Source organism: Taeniopygia guttata, chromosome W, assembly GCF_048771995.1.
Source record: "Taeniopygia guttata chromosome W, bTaeGut7.mat, whole genome shotgun sequence".
NCBI classification, from domain to species: Eukaryota; Metazoa; Chordata; class Aves; order Passeriformes; family Estrildidae; genus Taeniopygia; species Taeniopygia guttata.
Window position 1 is genome coordinate 10,131,598 of NC_133064.1, and position 24,094 is coordinate 10,155,691.

Here is a 24,094-nt window from a genome sequence, read left to right on the forward strand (position 1 = left end):
CAGGGCAATGTTGTTATTGATCTGTCTGAAGCTTCAGGAGTATTAACAGAGAAGATCTCTTTTTAGGCTCTGGAAACAACCTTCTGCTTTTGTGAAACGAGGTTTTGGGTTTGTTTGGCAGCAGTAATAATCTAAACTTTCCTTTAACAGAATCACGATGAAACCTGGAGAAATTATTTTTCTGACACACATTTCTTCCCAAATGCTGTTTATACCCACTGCTACGACTCATCTGGAACGAAACTCTTTGTGGCAGGAGGCCCCCTTCCATCAGGACTTCATGGGAATTATGCTGGTCTCTGGAGCTAATGATAACTCTTCATAAATGCTGATCTTGACACAGATTTCCACTTTATCATTTTAAAAACAAAATTTTGTGATGCCATTGACTTCTGGTTTAAATGCAAGTTATTTTTCAGCAATTTTCTGTTCGTCTCCAACAGTCTTGTACATGTTTTTGAACCATTATTTTTGCTTTAACCTGCTTGGTCTTTTATATGAAGGGGTTTTTAAATCTTTTTTTATTATATTTACTCCAAATTACTCTTCCCCCACATTTAGGCTGTCTTGGCCATGTGCCTCCTCCTCTTTGCTGTGACATAGAATTCCTTCTTATAGTGTGGTTGCTGCTGGACTTTCTGTGAAAGTCTAGGGGCTGTGTGTCTTCAGATATTTTGTCAGTTCCATTACCTGGAGTGAGGACTACTTGTAATTTAAAAATATAAAAAAACATTTGTAAGAGATAAAGTAGTAGCTTATCTGTAGAGCCTGGCCCTACTCTAGGTTAATCGTATTTTTTAAAAGTACAAGTCTAATGACACTGTTTACACATAGAGGAGTATGGTCATTTTAATATGTACTCATTGGAGCCCAGGGACAGATTCCCCTGGGGTATTGCCCATCAAGCCCAAAGTGCAGGAGTTTTAAAAAATGCATTTGTATTTGAATTGCAGTTTTCAGCAGTGTCAAAAGAAAATTTATCCACTGTTCCTTTTCTGCTTCTCCCAGGTATCAACTTGCACAACTGGAGTTTGTATAGGCTGTTCTGCGGTGTGGCTATTGCAGGATAACGTTACATTGAGGGCCTGCAGAGGTGCTGAGAGGAAATGTGGGCTAGGGACATGAGTGTTCTTGTCCTTCAAAATGAACTAAATCTATCAATTTTTCATATGAGTCAAGATTCCTTAGTATGCTGCTGTGGTAGCTCATGGGTTCTTCATAAACTGCCTAAAACCCAGGACCTCTTTTTGTCCCAGGTTGTGGAAGCTTTTCCCATTTTAGCTGTTCTGGTTGGCCATCTTCTCTAATATGCCAATGGAATAAATAAACTGTCTCTTTTTTTCTCTGAGGTTAAAGAGTGCATCTTGGACTTGTCTAATGAAAGCTGGAAGGTTTCCATGTAGCAAGATAACTTGCTATTAGCTCACATTGAGCTAGCAGCATCTGTTGTCATCTTGCTTACTGTAGGAGAGGCTCAGGTTTTCCTCGAATTCCCTGCTGCCTTCTGCAATCAAACTCCCACAAACTTCATGTGGGACTGGGTGGGGAGAATAGGTGCCCTTCAGGCCCAGCCATGAAGCGTGTGCATTCCAGGGTGATGGTCTTACCTAATACTCACTAAAATGCAGGACTCAAGGGTGCTCCTCCTAGCCTTTTGGCAGGCACCAAGCTTGGCTTGTCACTGATACCTCTGTCCTCTTCTGGGATTAATGCTCTTGTCACCAATGCCCTTGTCACCTAAGGAGCAGAGTGTGCTCGTATCTCACTGCTTTGGTGCCAAATAGGTAGTTGGCTGAAGCTGAGAAGAATGACAAAGCTGGGACATGCTCTGTTCTTCTATGTCTGCTGGAGATCACAGCCACCACTGTAGAGTAGCTCTAGTCCCAGATACACTTTCTGCCAGATTGCCTAGAGCTAGTCTGCATGTGTCTTTGTGGTCTCTCTCATCTTTGTACTCTATATCTTCTCAGTAATGCCAAGCAGTGAGACTTGGGCTTAATTTCTGGTTGATAGTGGACACTTGGATGAAAATCCTGAAAGGAATGCAGTTCCCTCCCATCCTGGTGAAAAATCCTGTTAAGATGTCTCCCAGACATGTACCTGTCTCAGAAGAATAATTTACTCACACTTAGCACTGACATGGGTACTTCGCAAACAGATCTTTTTGTGATGTTTCATAATTCTACTTCACTTGGGGGTTGGTTGCTTAAACTGAATCAGTTCATGGTGAAATTATAAACTATGGAGTAACAAAGGAGCTCTCATATTTTATTTAGAGTTGTTTGTTGTTTTTTAAAGATGTAATGGTGCCTGTGTTGTTCTGTGATGGCAACTAACTGCTTTGGTTATTTTAGGGGTTTTGAAAACTGGAAGTATACAGAGAAAAACAAATCTTGGTGAAGTATGGCAGGATGTGTATTTCTAGGATTATTCCTCCAGCTACCATGTAAGATCACACTGTCACAGGGAACAATTTCTGGTTAGTTGTTTTCTTTGGCTTGGTTTGAGGTGCCTTCCCCCCCCCCCCCTCCCTCTTTTCTAAAGAAACTAGACACTTGCCTCTGTGTGTTCTCTAATTCTGCTGAAACAACTAGTTAGGTGCTTAATGTCACCAGTGCCAAAGGAAAACTACTGATCTGATCTGATCTGATCTGATCTGATCTGATGTTGATCTATAAATTTGAAGCATATTCCAGGTCTGGGTGAGGGGTATTTTTATGGACTAAGGTCTAGCCTCTAAACATGGAGGCTGATCTTTCTGCAGAGTCTGAAGAGTCTCTAGGTTATTGAAGAAGTCACCTTGGAACCCCTGGAACATGTCCCTCTCTGCCAACTGATCACAAATACTTCAGTGTGTGGTCCTAAAGCTTGGTAGTGTGAGTGCCCTTTTCCTCACTTTTTTTCTGCATAAGAAGCTTTGGACAATTCTCAGAAGAATCTGGACAATTATGTAAAATTTCTCAAGTTTCATATGCTTCTGTACATTCTGCTTTCATGGTGCTTTCTTGCAAAAATGACTTCTCATAGGGAGGGAGTCATCCTTGTTGCTGTATGAAAAGCCCCCCAAAAACTGGGAACAAACTAGATATAGTGCTGCAAGAACACAAATTGGGCCAGAGAGAACTTAATTTCTAGCTTGTTTCAGTGGTTTTAAATGCTTGTAGCAATATAGAATTATAGATGCTAAGTTTCAGTATATTTTGTTGTTGGTCATATGTCACTTTTGGTCATCATGGTTAGAAAAATAAGCAGAGAAAAATGATGATATGCCAACTGTCCAAATATAAGTAATACGAGAAATGGGATAAAAAGACAGGTTTTCTTACTTGAATTGATTTTTTTGCCCTACTGGTTTAGAAATCAGTTGAAATCCAGGATCATGGTGTGAGAAGCACTGGTTTTCCATTGAAGTGCAGGAATGACTGTACAGTAGGGAATCTCTCATTTCTTCATGGAAGCAAGTTAAGTGCACCCTGGTATTCAAATAGCAGATATACCCCTGATACATGAAATTCAGTCTGGTGACTGAGTTCTGCTCACTGTGTCTCACTATGTTCTGCTGAGACCCATTGGCATTTGCATTTTCAGGCTGTCTTTTTGAATGTTTCTTAACAAACTCCCTCCCTTGCTCTTTCCTGCCCATCTGAATGGTCTGTTTGGGGTTGCCTCCTCCACCCCAAATTATCCCAGCTTTTTACTGTAGCAATATTGTGATGTGTTACTCTTCAAGCCAGGTCTTATGAGCTCTCAGAGAAACCCATCACACCTGAGATAGCTCTGCTACCCCAAATGGCATAAAATTAGCAGCATGGCTTCTGAGGTAGTGTTGGAAACAAAAAGTTTTAATAAGAGGCAAAATAAAAAAGTTTTTACAAAGAAAAACCGAGCCAGGGCCAAGAGGTCCTTGCTCCTGCTAAAACACCCCACAAAAGCAATTATTTCCTTTATCTTCCTTTTCTAGTGAATTACCTAGGTGGGACCTCTTGGCCTCTGTCCAATCAGACAGCTCCAGGTCTGAGGTGAAGTCCCAAAGGTCCTATGAGGTGTCTTTGTACTTAATTTGGGAGAGGAACTTCTGGGCTTTTTGCCTTTTTAAGCAGACAAAGAATAATTTGGTCACTCCATCAACAGGGGGCACATTCGTACAATAGTGTACTTGCAGAGGTTAAGCAGAAATGGGCTTGCTGGCATTTTTGTCAAGCCATGCTTGAGACCTTTAATTTGCTTTTTTTAAAACTGGGCAGACCTTTGAGGCTGGCTTAGATCAGAGAACTGGGTAGTTGCCCTAGTACATGTTTCACTGATGGGAGGATTACACAGTAAGTCTATTTCTGGGGGGGGGGGACAGACTCTAGCTTATCTCATATTAGGCACTTGAAGCAGAGAAAAGAACTTTAATTATAACAGATCATTGGACTTTTTTTTCCTGCTGTTAATTTTTCAGTCATGTGGGATCTTCTGTGCTGCCAGTGAGTGTAGAAACTAGTTAATTTTATCACTCAGCTCTTTTCAGTGAACTACCATGTTAATTTGGGTATCTTTGGGTATTGCATTTTCAGTATTTATAATCACAAGTAATCAAACCCAGTGACTTAACTATGGCTTCAGTAGTGAAATTATCCGTGGCTGACTTGACTGTACAAGGGAAAAAGCTGGAGAAATTACCAGGAATGAAGTGACAAAATCATAGATTCTACTGGGTAGCAATGTCGCAGTAACAATTGGGTGTTATGTGATAGACCTTCCTAAGCAGAAGCTACTTTGCAATATTGGCTTGAGCAGAGAAATGAGGGTGGTGCTTACCCTCTTCACCTTATTTCTGATAATTCCTCCAGTTTTCTCCCTTGTACAGTCAAGTCTGATAAGGAGAATTGGTAGTGCTCTCCTTAGGCGCTTTCCATTTGTTTGGTTCCCCTCATCTGTGCTGCTGCTGTTAGTCTAAGGTGAATAAATTACCAAAGAACAGTTAACAGGTGTTTGTTCCTAGTCTCAGTTGTTAATTTTCTACATAGATCCATTTTTAAGATCATAGCAAGAGTACCTAGTGATCTTACTAGACTTAGTCTATCCACAAAGGTTATATTCACATTGTGGGTGACTTGTGACTTCCTTAATGAGGGGAACTCCTGAACTGCATGATGGGGCTATATTTGCTGCCTCTATTTTAAGTCTTTGACTGCTTTTTGTATCTTAATCCTTAAGATACTTATGTTTAGTTACTCTTCTCCAGAATTTCATCATCTTCCTTCACATGAGCACTTGCTTTGTATATACCTTGCAGATGCAAAATTAACAGATAAAAGTTATAATCCAGCTATGTCAAGTGGTGGCTTGGTGTCTTAATTTCTGCCCCTCAGATGAGAGGCACTTATGGACCTTGTGAATTAATATCCCTCACCTGGTGCAGATGTTAAATAAAGCAGGCTTTGATGGAGATCACCTGTTTTCTTTGCTTGCAAGAAACCAAGAAGAGATGGGCTGTCGCTGTATCTTGGCAAAGCAGCAGCATCTTTCAGCAGCCAGGTGGGAGCTCTGAGATCTATTTCTGGTGGTCTGATAACCTTATTTTCCATAAACTCACATTTCCAAGGTGTCTGAGAAGTTCATTGCTGCTGTGAATAAATTACTGAACTGAGGTACAGCTCATTCCTAGGAACACCATTGCAGAGCTATGTGTGATACAGGTGGAGCTGATCCTCTGGCCAGCCCATGCTGAGCCCTGGACTCCTGTGCTAGCCAGGCATATGCTCTCTAGCTTAAAGCCAAGTGAAAATACCTGTGTGCCTCGCTGGCCACCCCTCAGCCAGAACTTCAACTTAAAATGCATTTCTGAGTGTTGCAGTACCTTCAATAACTTAGTCTCTGGAGCACAGGCACTAGGAATTTGTCTGTGTTGCAGACAAGGGAGAATGGAAAGGACAATATAGCCCAATCTTGTCTGAAGGAATCTCCTGTTTATGCTGTCCCTTGCTTCTTCAAGTGGGCACTTCAATGCATGTTGAGGATGGGCAAGGGGCACAAGAAAAATGGTAAAAGTCCAACAGTTTTTGGTATTGCTCTCAGAACTCCTGATGAATTAAAGAATATAGAGGGGATACTTATTCATTGCTCAGGAGGTACTTGTAAAAGGGCTTAATCAAAAACATTTTCAGGGAAATCAAGTAGATATCCCCATCATTCTTGTTTCTTCATGTTAATTTTCGAGGATTTAAACTGGGAAGTATATTTTTGCTTGTGATGCTGGGTTTCTTAATGTGGTACTTGTGGTACATGGCTAATTAGAAGAATGCTCTTGACAGAAAGGAATATTCCCAATTAAAACTAATTGCCATTTTCTAATGGCCTTTCCCTCTAGTATCCTGCTGGGAGTGTTGTGGTCTAAGAAAGCGCAGACAGATCTAAAATGGAGTGCCAGGGTGGGCAGAGTTAAGAAAATCTGGTCTGCCTGACCATTTCTGTACCTAAAAAACTGCCAAGTAAAATACTTGACTATACAAATTCTGATCAATTGACTGAAACCAAGGGGGTACTCTTGCAATATAGTGTGAGGCCTCAATAGTCCTAGAAATTGATTCTTTGATCTCAGAGCGAAAATGTAGAAGTCAATATGTTGTTTTCTTAGGAACTGCTTTTCCAGGTTTCCTTATTAAAAGGGAAAATTCAGGTGCTGAATTGTAGTTGTTGAGGCGGTCATGACACAAAGCAGCGACTACAAGCAGTCTCAGATGACAACTCTTTATTATCGAAAATTGATGACCTTTTATACACTTTCTAATTGTTTATACTTCTTCTACCCCAACTATTGGCCACAATAAATCAACATAACACCATTGGTGAAGAGTAACAGTGACTTCAGCTAACTTTCTAAAAATATTTCATCCAGCTGCAAAGTTCTCTCCTTATCTTTCTTCAATTCCTCTCTTCTCTTGGTCTCCTTGGTAACAGCCTTGGAGAGAGCTCCTTATGAGCTTCTTCTTGCTTCTCAGCTTCTTCTCACTCCTTTAGCTAACAGGCCTGCTGTTAGCCCCTTCCACAATTCCCCCTTTTTGTTTTTGAGCTGTAAACACAGCCGCTATGGATTTTTGCAGGGCCCTTTGCAAAAATCCAAGCAGACAGGGGAAACACAAACAACAATCACAACCATCAACAAAATTAACATTCTCATTCTTAATACAATCATTCTCATCCTTCATCCATCTATAAGTGCTTTTAAGTTTCTTAACTACTCTATCCTATAAAGTTATATGTCTAATATGCAAACCTTAAGCTATAACCATCCCAAGTGCTCAAAACGCGATATAGGAATACTAGAACAAAGGTTCCAAAAACCTGCATTGTCCTGATCAGAGCAAATCAAAACCACACCCTTTAGTTACTATGAAGGCACATTAAGACTGATGAGATACATGTCCTTGTATATGGCCTTGTTAGAGTTCAGGAACACACATAACCACGGGATATGATTATATGCAAGTGCTTTTATTGAGAGCTCTGGGAATCAGGGGTACAGACCCAAATCTGACTCAGACATGGCTTTCGAGCTGAACGTATTTTATATTCTATCGTTATATAACTTACATATTAATTATTAAACTTATATTGTTCTATTGTGTACATTGACATGAGTTTCTCGTGATCTTTCTTAGGTCCCTGACCACAGTTTCTCATTATTATTCTAACGATTAAACAGTAATTATATTTAATTACCAAACAATCATCACATCTAACAATTATATAATTTATCATGTACTAGCTACACAGGTGCAGTTCTAGCAAGGTACAGTCTTCATGTACTTAGGGTATTTATTTTCTTTTCAGGGCCTACTAAGCTTAATTTTCCTTTTAACCCTAAATCCCCATGATTTTAAAACCCTTTTACTATCAGCCTTAGCCAGTGTCATCCGCACGTTCTGCTTCAGCTGCGGAACCATCCATCCTGTCCCTTCCTGCACGCTCCAAATAAGGTTTAACACAGCGAGCAGGAACCTATCGAGGACCATTATCTGTCAAAACACAAGCATAGCCCCTCCCCCAGGTTATTTGTTCCACTGGACCAGACCACATAACAGTAATTAAATCCTTGACCCATACCTTAACATTTCTACAAAAATCTGGTTGCTTAGAATTCAAAGAGGAAAAATAGTAAAAAATTTGAGATAACTGTAAGTCAGGTAGGGGACGCAAAAAATTTTACACAAACATCTTTATCTAATCTCGCTTGAGGTGACTCCTGTTGCATTCCACCTTTTTGTTTTTGAACCTGACGTTTAAGAAGACCATGTGCCCTTTCGATGATTGCTTGGCCCGTGGGTATATGTGGAATACCTGTTGTGAATGCTCAGTGCCCCAAGCACCAAAGAATGCTTACATTTTCTGCAAAGCATATGCTGGACCATTATCCGTTTTTATGTGACATGGAACACCTAGGATAGAAAAGGCATGATAAAAATTACTAATAACATCACGAGTTTTTTCTCCTGTGAATGCTGAAGCAACCATTGCACGAGAAAAGGTATCAACTGTAACATGAACGTACTTAAAGCAACCAAATTCTGGCATTTTTGTGGCATCAGTTTGCCATTCCTCTAAAGCGGATAGACCCCTAGGGTTGGTACCATAATATTCAGAAACATGAGTCATGTGGCAGTCAGGACAAGACTTGATTTTGCTTCACCAGGAGACAATTTAAATTGCTGCTGTAAAGCTTGAGCACTCTGATGAAAAAATTGATGAGACAAAACTGCCTGCTGCAACACATTAGGTACAGTTTTGATTGCAGCAGCAGCTCCTAGGGAATCTATATAGGCATTGCCTTCAACAAAAAATCCAGTCCAGGTAATGATGCGTGGCTATGAATGTGCGTGATGAAATAAGGATGTTTTCGAGCACAAATAACTGTCCATGGTTTCACTGACATGGTAAATAATGGTTTCTCTTGAATATTATACAACACTGCTTGAACTAAATGCTTAACTAGATTAGCAACATAAATGGAATCAGTAACTACATTTACAGAATCAGGAAATAAAGTAAAAGCCAAAAAACCAGCACAAAGTTCAACCAATTGAGGAGATCCTTGCTGAATTATTGTCTCATATTCCCAGTGATCATCTTTTCTCCAAGCCACATCTGCTTTTCTGGTTTTCCCTGATCCATCTGTAAAAACTGTTATACCTTCCACTGGAACAGAAGAACAAATTTGCTTCCCTTCAGAAGGGATCTCCTTGGTCAGTTTTAAAACAGGATGAGAAGGCAAATGGTATTTTATTTGGCCTGTAAAATAAGATAAGGCAGATTGCAATTGATGATTATTTTGAAAGCACCATTCAAAATACCACTGTTGTACAGGTATCACAATGGTCACAGGGTTGTGTCCCAAAATCTCATGACAATGCCTGCGGCCTTTGATGATAATATCTGCAAAAAGCTCATAAAGTCCTGGAGCTGTTTTCCGCAATCTGAAAGATAAAAATATCCATTCCAAAATATGCAGTTGGTCTTCCCAATTATCACTTCATTGACACAATATTCCACATGGTATTTCATGATCCTTCAGAATAAACAATTGAACATCAACAGAGGTATCTATTCTGTTAACAAATTTGTATGCTCAGGCTAATTCAATTTCTTCTAGGGTCTTCTTTGCTGCCGAGGTCAATTGCCTCTCATCAGTAGAGGAAGTGATCCCTGATAGGAAATCAAACAATGGTTGCATCTGATGATTTTTTATGCCTAAATATGATCAAATCCAACCTATTGAACCAACCAATTTCTGTAAATCAGTAACAGTTTTAACATCAATATCTAATTTCACAGATTGAGGCATACCTTGAGTATTAGTCACCAACATACCTAGATATTTCCAAGGCATGTGCTCCTGCACTTTCTCTGGGGCAATGATCAGACCAGTCTTTCAAATTTGTCACAGCGCATTGTTTAAGATCTGATAACTGTTGTTTGTTGTCAGATGCCAACAAGATATCATCCATGTAGTGATAACAATATCAGTTATTAAATTGCTCCTGTGCTTTCGACAAGGCCTGTGCCACAAACCAGTGACAAATAGTCGTTGAGTTTTTCAGGCTTTGGGGGAGTACCCTCCATTGATATCTTTATTGGGTTCAGCATGATTTGTGTAAGGCACAGTAAAAGCAAATTTTTCTTTGTCTTGTTCAGCCAATGGAATAGGAAAGAAACAATCTTTCAAATCAATTACAACTATTTGCCATTCCTGTGGAATCATTGTCGGTGTAGGAAGGCCTAGTTGTAAAGCTCCCATTGTTGCCATTAGAGCATTTATCTGGCATAAATCATGTAAAAGTCTCCATTTTCCTGATTTCTTTTGTATTTCAAAAACAGGGGTATTCCAGGGGCTGAAAGATTCTTCAATATGACCCGCTTGCAATTATTCTGCAACTAATTCTTGCAGGGCAGTAAGCTTTTTGGTAGTAAGGGGCTACTGGTCAACCCAGACAGGTTTATCTGTCAACCATGTCAAGGCTACAACTTGACGTTCACTGCCCTGCATCACAGTGGCCCCATTTAAAAACCCATAGCAATTTTGACACCCCATTGAGATAAGCAATCTCGTCCCCACAAACTTTGAGGAGCATCGGCAACATAGGGTCTGATGCTATAGCTTGTTGGCCATCAGGATGTTTCACATTAATTACAATGGCTGACAAGCCACCTGTTGTAGCACCACCCAACCCCATAAGTCCAAAACTTGCATGAGTGAGAGGCCACAACTGAGGCCAACAAAGTCGTGAGAGTATTGTAACATCTGCTCCAGTGTCAATCAAACCTGTTACTGATATGGTTCCTGGATGGTATCCACTGGCTGTGAGGATGGATGTGTTTTCCAGATGGTTCTCCGTTACTTTCTCAGTCCAGAACACTTGAGGTACTCCTGTTGATCCAAAACTTCCTGTGCCGTGACTTCGGTCCACTGTATTTGGAACAGAACTCACAAAAGGTACAAGTTGAGCAATGCAAATTGCTTTCTGAATAGTGACAGGGGGGGTCATCAATTGATACCATAACATTAATCTGTCCTAAACACACATGAATACCTTTAAGTGTAGTACTTGATCTCCCTATCAAAAATGCACTCAATCCCCGTCCTATTGGACCATAGGCATCGAGGGGCACTTTGCATATTTCTTTTGTCAAAATAGTTACTGTGTCGGTGGTGGGTATATCAATCCCTGCAGACCCACTTGTTGCCCCTGATTATTGTTCGCAAATGAGTAGCTTTGCAGTACCGGGAAGGCCCATAATTGCTGCTGTGGTTGTTGGGATATTTGTGTCCCCATGCACCCCTTTGCTCTCTTCTTCCTGTTTCCCTGCAACAGCTGACCATTTGCATGATATTTACTCTTGTATTGTTTAGCATAGTGCCCAAATTTAGCACAAAGATTGCACATAACATTGCTGCTTGCATTTAACTTAGAGGTTATTTTCTGGGTATTGCACTGTGCCCTTACGTGCCCTTGCTGTCCACAATTATAGCATTTTGATGAAGGTCTTAGAACTGCAGCAATAGCTGCTATTTTATCCTCTACTGAACCAACTTTTGAGCTATCAGTAACCATTTCAGGCAATGTGGGTTCCCCAGGTAAGGTGTCAATAATCTTTCTACAGTCTGGGTTTGTATTTTCTTTTGCCAATTGTATACACAATCTGTGTCGCAAAGGTTCATCATCTACCTGTTTTTCAATAGCTGCAGCAAGCTTTTCCACAAACTGCAAAAATGGTTCTCTCATCCCTTGTTGTATAGTAACATATCTCTGTTTTGGAGCTGCCATTTCCATTGTTTTAATTAAAGCACTCATGTTTATTTGCTGAGCTTGTGTCAAAATTGAAGGATCCCACCTTGCCTGTAAATCTGGGTTGGCAAAAGGCCCAGTGCCCAATAAGTCATCAACACCCACAGCATGACGGCGGTCGTGTTGAGGCAGCTGCATATTTGCTAAAGCTGTGCGCTCAGCCACTTGCCTCCAAGTTTCTTGAAATACACTGTATTGTACTGGTTGGAATAAAATTGTAGCAATATGCATGATGTCATAAGGTGCAAGCATATCTGCATTAATTACATGTATTAATTGCATTACCTCTGAGGAATTAATACCAAACAGAGCCACTTTCGATTGGAGATCTTGCTCAACCTTTCAGGCAAAGACGTGATGACTATCATCCTGCCCTGTTCCAGGAAGTGCTTTAAAAAATGGAAAAGCCATAGGTTTATCACAGGCAACATTTGCATTGACATTCTGGTCCTGAGGTACTTTTGGGGCACCTAATCTTTCTATTATGTCCCAATTCTTTTTTTCAGCTACTTTCTTCCTAACAAATTCCTAAAACTTCTGAGGCTGTCAAAGAAGCACAGTTACTTGACATGGAGACAAAGTCCATGGGGCAGTAGGGCTAGATCTATTAGAAGGTGAACTGTCAACAGTTCCCTGCCCCAACTCAGGTGTTACTGCGGGTGACTCTTCACTTGATTCGCTGTCACTGTCAGGTAATGGAGGATACAACCTTGCAAACTGTTCATGCAGCTCAGAGGGGAGCGGGGTGGCAAATGGCTGGGCCAGAGCAGAGGGAAGCGGGGGGGCAGATGGCTGGGTTTCTCCCTCTGCTAAAGACATTTCAGTTAACTGGTGCAGTGGTGTAGTCTATACAGGCACCATCACAAGCTGCTGTGCAGATGTGAGATAAAGAGGTTTAGGAGTCTGATAAGGAGATACTTTGGCAGTCTGCCTGGAAGCTTTGACAGCTTTCCCAGAAGCTTCAGCATCCAGCCCAGAAGCTCTGGCAGCCTTCCCAGAAGCTTTGGCAGCTGGCCTAGAAGCTCTGACAACTTTCCTGGAGGATTTAGCAGCCCGCCTGGTAACTTCCATGGCACCTGCACCTTCTTCAAGGATGGATTCAACAAGTTCCCCATCAGAGGCCCCATCTGACTCATCCCCTCCATCAGTCTCCATTATCAAGCCTGATTCTTTGTCCATGTCACACTCTGCTTGTTCTCGCTCTGTTTTCCATTCCTTTAATGCCTCAAAAAGCGATCCCCAAGTAACAGCTAGATTGAAAACAGTTTTATCTCCCACTCGGATGACTTCCCACAGACTGTCCCTGACTTTTTTCCATGCTTTAGTACTAAATGCTGTGTCAGGATCAGTGCCAAAATCCTGTGATCTAGCCCACAGCAATATACTACGAACAGCATAGTCTGAAGTATTAATTCCCTTATTTCTTAACAGAGCTTTCCATGTAGCCAAAACAGTCTCTTCCTCATTAGATAAGTTATTTCCCATTATTACTAGTTGGTGGCTCACCTGCTTCCAGGTGTCTTGATAAGAAAAAATCAGGTCCGGACCTCCCTGTGGCTTCCACAAGCCACTCTCAGCTGCACCAACGCCTCCTCCCCCACTACTCCCCAGTGGGTCAAGGTTGCCAGTCACTAGGACTCCGCATGGGTCCAGACCAAGTATATTGTTCAGGCTGTTGTTCCACTCGGTGGTCACCAGATGTCGTTGTCGAGGCGGTCATGGTAAAGCAGAGACCACAAGCAGTCTCGGATGACAACTCTATTATCGAAAATAGATGACCTTTTATACACTTTCTAATTGTTCTTCTATCCCAACTATTGGCCACAATAAATCAGCATAACACCACTGGTGAAGAGTAACAGTGACTTCAGCTAACTTTCTAAAAATACTTCGTCCAGCTGCAAAGTTCTCTCCTTATCTTTTTTCAATTCCTCTCTTCTCTTGGTCTCCTTGGTAACAGCCTTGGAGAGAGCTCCTTATGAGCTTCTTCTTGCTTCTCAGCTTCTTCTCACTCATTTAGCTAACAGGCCTGCTGTTAGCCCCTTCCACACTGAATCTTAAAATCTCATGAAACTTGTACTTTTTTATTTGCTCATTCACCTGGTCTCCTTTCCTTTTCAATGCCTCCCACAGTCTCAGGGTATATAAATCACTATGACTCATCCAAATAATGCCAAAACAGTCTAACCAGAGGTTAATGTGCCTTCTTCTTCTAGTACCTTGATCTTTGTAAAGTTATCTCAAACTCATCACTATCTTAGGGTTGTATACATGCACTGTCCTTTTCTAAGATGTATGTGTTGAAGTTGCAACAGGTTTGTACTGTTACTTGTGGCTTGTTCCATTTGTGTTAGGATGTGGTGTTGACACAAATCAATACACTGTTTTTTCTTGGTATCAGTCTTACCTGTGACATCTATCAGTGCATGCTTGTATGTTAATGTGTACACAAATACTGGCTCTTCCCTATGGCCTATGATGTATATGATACACAAACTACACAAGGTGTGTTAAAAAGTGCAGGGGTCACAACTTCTTGCCTGAGGGTATGATGTCTTACAGTGAACTGTTTTCAATGTTTTTTTCCCAAATATATTTAATAAGATCCAAAGCCTTTGAAAAAAAAAAACAAATCAGGGCTTGCTGACACTTGTTGGCTTTTGTTCTGAATCCAGGGTCTGATGTTTGTTAACAACTCCTGCAAATCCACCCATCTAACAGCTTTTCTCAGCTTGCTGTTTCTTTCATGAGCTGTGTCAGAAACAGCACCAGATCCTGATCACAGAAGCCGTCAAGTGAAATAGTAACAACTCTTTTCAAATATTACAGTGCACATTTTTAACTGTCAGGTAAATCTGTTCAAAGTTATTGATGCAACTTGCAAATGGAACAGTGGGAAATTGCATATATGTGAAATCAGTCTCTGCACATGGGGCTCAGTGTTCAATTACCTTGTAAATTGGTTCTTCCCTCTGAAAAGCAGGTGTTGTTTTTTTTAGGGTTTTTTTTCATACAAAGACATTACACATTTGGCTTTGTTTTCTAAATTGGAAAAGGATATCTTTGTTCTTAAACTGACATCTGGAGTTTGGGCTAAGTTTCTAACTTATGCAGATAGAGGATGGTATGACTGATACAGAATGTCGCTTTCCAGCTGTAAGGGTAATTAGTTCATAAGAGCATAGAAACAGGAACACTTCTTCACTTACTGTGCCCTTCAATGGACATGCATATCCATAGTTAACTGAAGTACATTACCGCACTCTGTTGATTCAAGAGACTACCTTTGTATTTATAATCAACATAATTAATCATCAGTGTATTGACATTAATAAATGGTCACAGAGCTCTAATGTATGTGTATTTCCTGTGCTAACTGCATCTGTTTTCCCTGTACCCCAATGCAGACTTAATCTGGAGTTCTCTTTTTAGTTCTTGCTAACTTTGCATTTTCTTCAAATTCAGTAAGGTCCTGGTTTTGCCATAGCTCCTTTTCAGAGTAGAACAGATTGGTTTAACTTTGTTTTCTAATCTTTAGCACTTTCCTCTCCTCCCATTTCTTCTTAGTTCACCTTTAACAGTAATTTCAAAGCTGCATGCCTAGTCTGAAAAATATTGAGTCATAATAAAAAGAAAACCTGTAGCCCACTGTAGAAAGATCGCTCTGTGCTTTTACCATAAACTTCAGTGACTGGCTGCCTACCTTGGAAGGGAAGACTCCACTCCTGCATACTCTACAGAAGCTGAAATTCTCTTGCATCCATATTATACAGTGGATGTCAGCAGATCAGGAAGTGGATGTGCTCTGCATCTGCACTCTGTTAATCTGATCAGTGGTGCTTTAGTCAGCTAGAGAACTCACATCTTTGGCTGCTACTCAGTGTTATAACTAAACTGAAGGCAAAATTGAGAGTGCATTGGTGACTTTTTTGCTGACTTGGTCCCATTTAAAGGCTTTCCCTACAGACTTTTTGTCTTTTGCATATTTCATGGATTATGAAAAAACTTTGCTGTTGTAGGGCTCTGTGCTCAAAAGACAAAAATTATCAGCTTTGGCCAGCAGTAATGCCAAAGGCTAGCTATGCTCAGAGATGGGCTGGTAATGGAGTGTTTGAGCAATGGAAGCCTTGAGAGTTCCACAACAGTCCTTGATGGTCTTTCCCAAGCACTGTTCAGCACTATCCCTATTTAAAACCAAAACAGGGATTGCATTGAACATTGGAACCTGCTGAATTTCCTAGGTTTGAGAGAGACACTGGAGAGAAAAGTCCAGGTTCCATGTGTTTGAAATACAACTGAAAATCAATGCACCTATACTCTTAGATCAGCACCACTTCCTACCTTTCCCTCCATTTAGATGGGAATTCAAAAGTAAACTCAACAATACATGATCTGGTTGTGTGCTTGCAGGTGGAACATGGGGTTCTTGAAATTTGAGAATTGAAATTTCTTATGTGGAAGAACTCTGTGGGTGCAAGAGCTTGGATCCTGGATTACAGTTCTTCTGCCAGCTTGCTAAATGCAATTAAGTGCTCTGGACTCTTCTAAAGAACTGGTCATTTTACGTCATCTGTGTGTTGCTTGACCACATGGACAATGTAACAGTGATTTTTGCAGCTTGCTTTCCACATGTCAGTCACAACTCTTAATTTGCCGTGTGGAGGAAAATTGTTAATTTGATCTGGAAATGTGTATGTGGGCACAACATGGACAGTGGGATTGAGGGCACCCTCAGCAAATTTACTGATGACACTGAGCTGTGTGGTGCAGTCAACATGCTGGAGGGAAGAGATGCTATCCACAGGAACCTTGACACACTTGAGACGTGGGTTTGTGCGAACCTCATGAAGTTCAAGAAAACGAAGTGCAAGGTCCTACTACTGGGTCATGTCAATCCCAGACACACTGACAGGTTGGGTGGAGAAGTGATTGACAGCAGCCCTGGGAGAAAGACTTGGGGGTGATGGTTAATGAAAAATTCACTATGAGCCAACAGTGTGAACTCACAGCCCAGAAACCAACAGAATTCTGGGCTGCATCAAAAGGAGCATGGCCAGCAAGTCAAGGGAGGGGATTCTCCCCCTCTGCTTTGCTCTTGTGAGACTCCACCTGGAGTACTGTGTCCAGCTCTGGGGTCCCCAACATAAAAAGGACATGAAACTGTTGGAGCAAGTCCAGAGGATGGCCACAAAATTGATAAGAGGACTGGAGCACCTCCCCTACCAAGACAGGTTGAGAAAGTTGGGGCTGTTCAACCTGGAGAAGAGAAGGTTGCATGGAGATCTCTTAGCAACCTTCCAGTATCTGAAGGGGCTACAGGGAAGATTGAGAGAGACTCCTCATCAGGAACTGCAGTGACAGCACAAGTAGTAATAGGTAAAAATTGGAAGAAATTAGGAAATTTAGGCTAGATATTAGGAAGAAATTTTTTACTGTGAGGGTGGTAAGATACTGAAACAGGTGGCCCAGAGAGGTTGTGGATGCCTGAACCCTGGCAGTCTTCAAAGCCATGTTGGATAAGGCCTTAAGCAACCTGGTCTAGTGGGAGGTGTCCCTGCCTATGGCAGGGGGGTTGGGACAAGATGATTTTTAAGGTCCATCCCAAACCTATAACATACTATGATTCTATGTATCTATCAAGAGCCTAATTTCCATATTGCATTAACCAAGTTACTGTGTTCACATACCAGAAAGATGTTACTCTTTGAAAAAGCATGTTAGTGTATGTGGCAATGCCCCATGCGCTTTTAAAATACCTAGATCTGTACATTCTCATCTGAGTATTGTTAAACATGCTGTAGTCTGGCATACAGGTCTTTTACTACTGTCCTGTTACATAGATAATTGTAATTAACTGCAGTTTGGTTTTTTCTACTACTTGAGTTGTGTGATCTGAAAACTGGTGAACAAAAAGTATTTGTGCATCTTACTATGTGTATCTCTAAATAAAATGTATTTGTATAGTTTGTTGGCTTGGCTGATGGTTTCCTTTATTTTGTAATTATCCCACTGCAAGTAAATCCAGGGCAGTTGGGTTTCTCCTTGTAACAGCCCAGCTTCTGTGTTGACAGGACTGATTCAAAGGAAACAAAGTAAACTGTTGTTTTTCCTTCACCACTGAGTGGATTGATATCCCAAGGGCACGTTCTCAACTTATTCCTGTTTTTCATAGTTCATACATCAGTCCTGTTCTCTGTATAGCTGCAGTAACACTCCTTGCTTCTATAGTAAATGTATCTAATGGCAGAGTTGGGACTGTTACACTCTTCAAAGCATGTCTTTTCTGTTCTCTTCTTCTGGTACCCAATTTGTTCTGAGGCAAGAGCTTCCTTTTAACCATGTTATTTTTCTAAGAAATATTGTACAGCACAGATACCTATAGGTGGACAGTTAGGTCTAGGACAAAGGGTTTTAGGGAGAACTTATATACTGAAAGTGAAGCTGTAGCACTAGATCTTTCACCATATTTTAATTGCATAGGAGAGTGAGGCCTCTGTCCAGCTGTCCTATTTCCCTGCCTCCTCCTGTCTGCCTAGAATTGGGAAGGTTATTTTTTGGAGAGGAGGAATGTCCTTAAAACATCAAAGCTTTATGTTGAAGGTTAAAATCATGTGCCTAAAAGCAGCTTCTGCATCCCCATCTTCTTCACACTTGACTTCACCCTGCAGTGCTAATTTCCATGGGCATGGATAAACTGTAGCTTTGTATGCAAGCTATGGGAGACCATGTATCCAGATTTGCCATATCTGCTCTGTAGTATTGTAGTAGGCATTACAGAGGAGAGTCTAAAAGGCATGTGAATATTATCCTGCCATCCTACTGGCCTTATACCAAAACTGAGACATGCAAAAAAAGAAGCATTCATAGCCCTGGAGACAGACTGGAGATGATGGGTTAGATGTATGGTGGGAGGGAGGAAGCTAGAAGGTGTTGGTAGTAGTGGTTCTTGGCTTGCATCCTGTGCCAATCCCTCAGTGTGGAAGATGTAACTGAACTGTTTGAGCTGTGCTCTATTCCTAAAGGGTTATTCTTGATGCTGCTTCCCTTTAACACAGAACAGGTCCCCTGTCAGGCTGATGCTTTTGTTTATACCCCTATACCTCATAAGAAAGTGAGAAGAGGGTGAAGGGATAGTTTAAGCTATAGAAAAGGCCCTGGAAATCAGGGTTACTAACTCTCCAGTTGGATCGGATGATCCATCAAGTACAGCATTCAGATTATGTGAGGCCTGTCAGCTGACTTGTGGGACCAAAAAGGATTGGGGATGGCTGAGGACCTCAGGAATTATCAAGACAGTCAGTACTCCTCAAGCTCCTCCGATATGTGTCTAGCTTAAATCTCAGCAGTAAAGAGTCCAAATCTTCCCCCAGCAGCTAATTATAGCATGCATTTATATTGACCCATCCCCTGTCTTGCAGGTCCCCTTGCTTTCCTATTCACTGTGTAGATTAAGCAGTTTGTGGGGCAGATCATCTGTTTTTGTTGAAAGGGATTTTTAAGCATTTCATGTCAATGGTCTTCACTTCTTATACTGAACAGTCCAGATTCCCTCAGCGTTTTCTCACTGGCCATGCTTGGCATGTATGTGTGTGGCCATTGTTATTTCTGGCTGTGGAACCAAGATCTATTGTACTCCTTGGCCTGGAGCCTACAGTATGTCTATGCTGCTGCTATCAACAGCTTCTTTTCACATATGCTACAAATGCAGTGTCAGTGAACATTATCCCTTTCAACATTCAATCTGCTGCCTGCCTCCAACTCCCAGCCCAACTGCTGCAGGTTTACTTGGATGCCATCACTTCCCTTCTTGGGTGTATTTTGTTTCTGATCTTTGTGATGAGATCTCAGCTCTTGACAGCTGGTGGCACCACTGTTGCAGAACAAGGAAGCCAAAACAAGATACTACTGTGGGAATAATTTCACACTGTTCTGTTAGTTCTTCCTAGCCATAGCTGTACTCATCCTGTCTGCTTCTGAACAGAGGATCAGGATAATCTTTCTCAATTTGAGGTTCTTTCAAGGTTAAATAAATGAAGGGATGCCAGGAACACAGTGCTTGAACTGTTCTTTTGACAAGGGCAACCTGTTCTGTCAGACACTGAAAGCGAGCAAATTCAGAGTATATTAAAAAACAAGTACCATTGTGCTTTGTCTCCCAACCTCCTCAGTCTGTCCCAAGCCTTCTCATCTGGCAAAACAAATTACAGGATGGCTTCAGCCCCCTGCAAGGCTCAAGGGACCATGCAGCCAGCATGGCATTTGGGACCTACTGATCAGCTGCTCCAAAGTACCACCCTAAATGGAGGGTCTTACCATTCCATCTTCATTAAGGTGTACCACGAACTGGGAGTGGTAAGAGAGAAGTCACAGGCCCTAAAGTGCCGAACTGCAGTCAGAAGGTCAGATTGACAGTTGCTTGGACTGTTTGTGCCAAAAACATAAACAAAGCATGAGTTGTGGTCCAGGGATGCTGAAGTTTCAGCAGAAAGATTTTCGGCCCCTGTAATTGGTTTCCTGTGTTATCAAATTTCTCTGTTCCAGGGGTTTCCTCTCTCTACAGACTCACTGCAGTGCCTTGTGCATGTTGAACATTAGGCACATGGACTCATCTACAATAGAAATTTCAGAAATTCTAGATAACTGGAAAGGATGTAACTAGATTTAAGGTTGCCTTTGGGGAGACACAAACTGGCACCATTGCTGTAAAACTCCTCCCCATATAGCTGCTGTATTCTAGGTAAATATTCACCTAGGGAGCAATGGTGGCTGATTTCTAAATGTATATGAGCACTAAAAGAGGTCTCAGAGCCAAGAGGGTGAGGAACAGTTGGTCAGCGCTAAGAAAAACACCTGGGAAAGCATGATCTATTTCTTTGTGTGCTGTGCTGGCAGCCTGCATCCTACTGCTGGATACCATGCAGCAATCAGGCCAGCAAGGATGCCAGTAGAGAGATATTCAGCTATAGAAACTTCTGATCTTGTTCTCTGATGAAACCACTTCATAAGAGACTTTTTCAGGAAAGAAATTGTAGGAGAAATGATCTTAGGAATCTTAGGAAGAAATTCTTTACTGTGAGGGTGGTGAGGCATTGGAACAAGTTGCCCAGAGAAGTTGTGGATATCTGTAGTGGTTTTGGTTTGCCAATTTGAGATTTCGCCAATTTTGAGACTTCCTGGGCAGCGCACCACTGAGTGTGGTGGGTTTCAGTACTGGCCAATCACCAGTGCACTCATTTCCTGCTGTGAGGTAGGATTAGGAGAAAGGCAAAGAAGGTTCAAAACTTTAAAAGGGTATAAAGAAAATGTTATTAACAGTAACTAAAAGAAAAAAGCAGTAAGAATGAAAATAAACCCCCCACAACCTTTTCTTTTCCATTGACAATGTAAAGAAACAAAACCTAAGCTTTCCAGTCAGTTTACCACCTCTAACATAGTCTTTCTTCAGTTCACTTAAGGAGTCAAGTCCCTCTTGTTAATGTTATGGAGACTTCTCCACAAGGGGAAAAAACAGTTCTCTCGTGGCTCTCAATTTCATCACGAATAACAACCGCCTGGGGAACCCTGCCATGGTGAAGTCCCTCCCATTTCCACAAGCCTTCCCACAGCTTGTTTATGGGCCATGTCGACTTATGGGGTATTGTTTTAAAGATGAGCTGTTCAAAGGCAAAAGTTCTCATCTATTTCTGAAATCATGTTCATCTCTGGGAACAGAGATCTTCTTCTGGGGGCACAGGACTACTCTCTTTCTCTGTTCAAACTTCTCATGGGATCACAGCTACTTTAACATCTACTTACTTTAGCATGGAGGCCTTTGCTCGATATCGATTTGAACCCTTCATCTCCCCATAGTTTCATGCGTTATAGGGAAAAAAGAGTATTTCTCTATAGCTTACAAGAGGATTTCAGCCCCAAGATCAAGGCATCTCTTCATCCCTCCCATCTGGGACTTGACTTCTTCACTGACCTCAATGTCTTCATGTTGTTCCTTTACATGCTTGCATCTTTTTCCTTTCTCTCACTCGAGGGAGGATTGTGTCACTGAAAGGGTTAACATGTCGCCTGGGCCCTGCAAATGGTCACGTGACTCGCCGGTAACTTGTGGCGGGAGCTGCAGCTGGGGCTGTGCCAGGATCGACTTCATGGTTGGTCTTTGGTTTTCTCTGCGTTCAATTCCAGACGCAGGACCACTCTGCATGGGCTACAGGGCCGCCTCTGGTCTCAGCCGTGCTGGGGGGAGGGGACCTGGTGGCAAGATCTTAACAGCCACGGCCGGCCCTGCTCCGGCCAGGGCTCCGAAGCCTCCCCTGCCTGGCAGCTGCTGGGCCCCAGCCCGGCCAGGATGGGGCTTGGAGTCCCCCCAGACCCCCCGGAGAGGGGGTTGGTGCTCCCCCCCCCCCCTCCCCGGCAGGGCCTCCCAGCCCGGCCTGGCCACGAGATGGGGAGCCGGCGGGCCGTGTTACCTGTCCCCAGGTGGGAAGCAAAAGAGGAAGTTCCCGGGATTCTTTCGTCTTTAACATGTGTTTTTTACAGAGGTGTGCCCAGCTTTCTAGTGGCTGGAAGCTTTGCATCACTTTCCCTAAATGTCTCTCATACAAAACCATGACAATGCCCCATCCCTGAAAGTGCTCAGGGCAGGTTGGATAGGGTGTGGAGCAACCTGGTCTAGTGGAAGGTGTCCCTGCCCATCGACGGGGTGTCAGAAACTGAAATGTTATAATTTATGGCTTAAATATCTTCATGAAGGACTTTTGCCTATTATAGCAAAACTTTACAAAAGCTGCAGAGAAAACCACCAAAACCCTGAATGGGGCCCTGGACTACTTGTTGATGGAGATAAGATAAAGTAACTGGGGAGGAGAAGAATACATTCACCGAGGGATCAAGCTTAGCACCTTTGGGATGGAGACCACAGCCCGGGGGCTATGAGCTGCCAGGCTCGAACAGAGCCTCACACCAAAAGGTGGGAGGGAGAGGAGCTTTGGGTGTGTAGTGAAAAAGCCTCTGGTTGGGGCAATGAACGCCCATCCTCCACTGTGCAGAGGAGCTCAGCTGTGGGGCCCCCTCACCCTGGGAAAAGCTGCATCCACGTGAAGGACAGTAGAGGGAGTGTCCTGGCCCATCAAACACTCCCCCAAAGAGGTCCTCAGACCCTGCACCAGAGCACTGCAGCATGATGCAACAGATCCACAGTGTTGCAAGGGACAGTGTCAAGCTTGCCCTCCCCAGGGGAGGCAGCTGGGTGCTCTCACCTGGCCCAAATGCATCTTAATCCATTGGCTTCTATACTTTTCGGCAGTGTTGGGGTGGCAGGGGACTCTCACTACCAAGACCACATGGAGGGGAGGAACAAGACATTGTTGGGACCCTTGGAAGGGTGATATGCTTCTACCTAACCCTTGCCACTCTCCCCCTGTCACCCTACCCCCCCATGCACACCTCTTTTTCTCTTTCTTTCTCTTTCTTTCTTTTGCCTTCTTTACTAATTAATAAAATATATAATTTTTTGGCACCAACATCTAACCTCATTTGGTTTAAATCATGTTTTTTGGGTATATTTAGAACCTTTCTGGGTTTGATCCATTTTATTCACAGAGACTTAGTTTTCCTTACTCTTCTGTGTTTAAACCGGTTTGTAACAGGGGAGTTAGAACTAGATGACCTTTGAGGTCCATACCAACTCAAACCATTCTATGACTCTTTGATATCAGTGCATATACAGTAGGCTGCTGCTGTTGTACTTTGAGTGCATTTGGTTTTGTGTTGCATATAGGTGATACCTTACAAAAGAAAGGCCTTGTAAAAATATGGTTTAGGCCCTGCTACTCTGGCTAAGCAAGCAGCTAGCTTGTAGCTTCCCATGTGAAAAAATCATAAGAATGAAAGTCAGTTTGCATAACAATCTATTCTTGTGATTGAAAATAAGTTGCACCTGCAAAAACAAGAAATCTGTCCATGAGAATCAGTGAAAAAAATATGTAAACAATCTAGAAATAGAAAAATTTGATGGACATGCAAAATGCCATTTACTGACCAATTAACTGAATGTCAGTATATTGTTACCCAATTAGATCTAACACAGTGCCTTCTGATAATCCTATAAAAATATGAGATATGCAATAAAGATTCAGCTTTTCTGCATGAAGAAACTGAGTCTCGTCTGCTTATTATTGCAACAGTTTTGGGGAAAGCTTTTAGTCCTGCACCCAGGCTTCTCCACTTTGCTTAGGGGAAGAGAAATATCCAGAGCTTCAATATTCTTCACAGAG

General features: G+C 42.1%; 1 protein-coding gene across 4 annotated transcripts in view; it reads left to right on the forward strand.

The window, feature by feature from the left end:
- The window catches only part of LOC140682096 (DDB1- and CUL4-associated factor 12-like), a 205,373-nt gene that overhangs the window by 153,229 nt on the left and 28,050 nt on the right, over positions 1-24,094 (forward strand). For 2 of the 4 annotated variants that reach the window (XM_072923022.1, XM_072923019.1), the window contains one exon: positions 151-15,476. The exons of 1 other annotated variant lie outside the window; for it this stretch is intronic. In XM_072923022.1, coding sequence (XP_072779123.1) covers positions 151-309 — 159 coding nt within the window. In that variant the 3' untranslated portion in view covers positions 310-15,476. Of the gene's footprint in view, positions 1-150; positions 15,477-16,238; positions 17,795-24,094 lie in introns of those variants that run through there. One more of the 4 variants, XM_072923021.1, reaches the window with a different exon arrangement.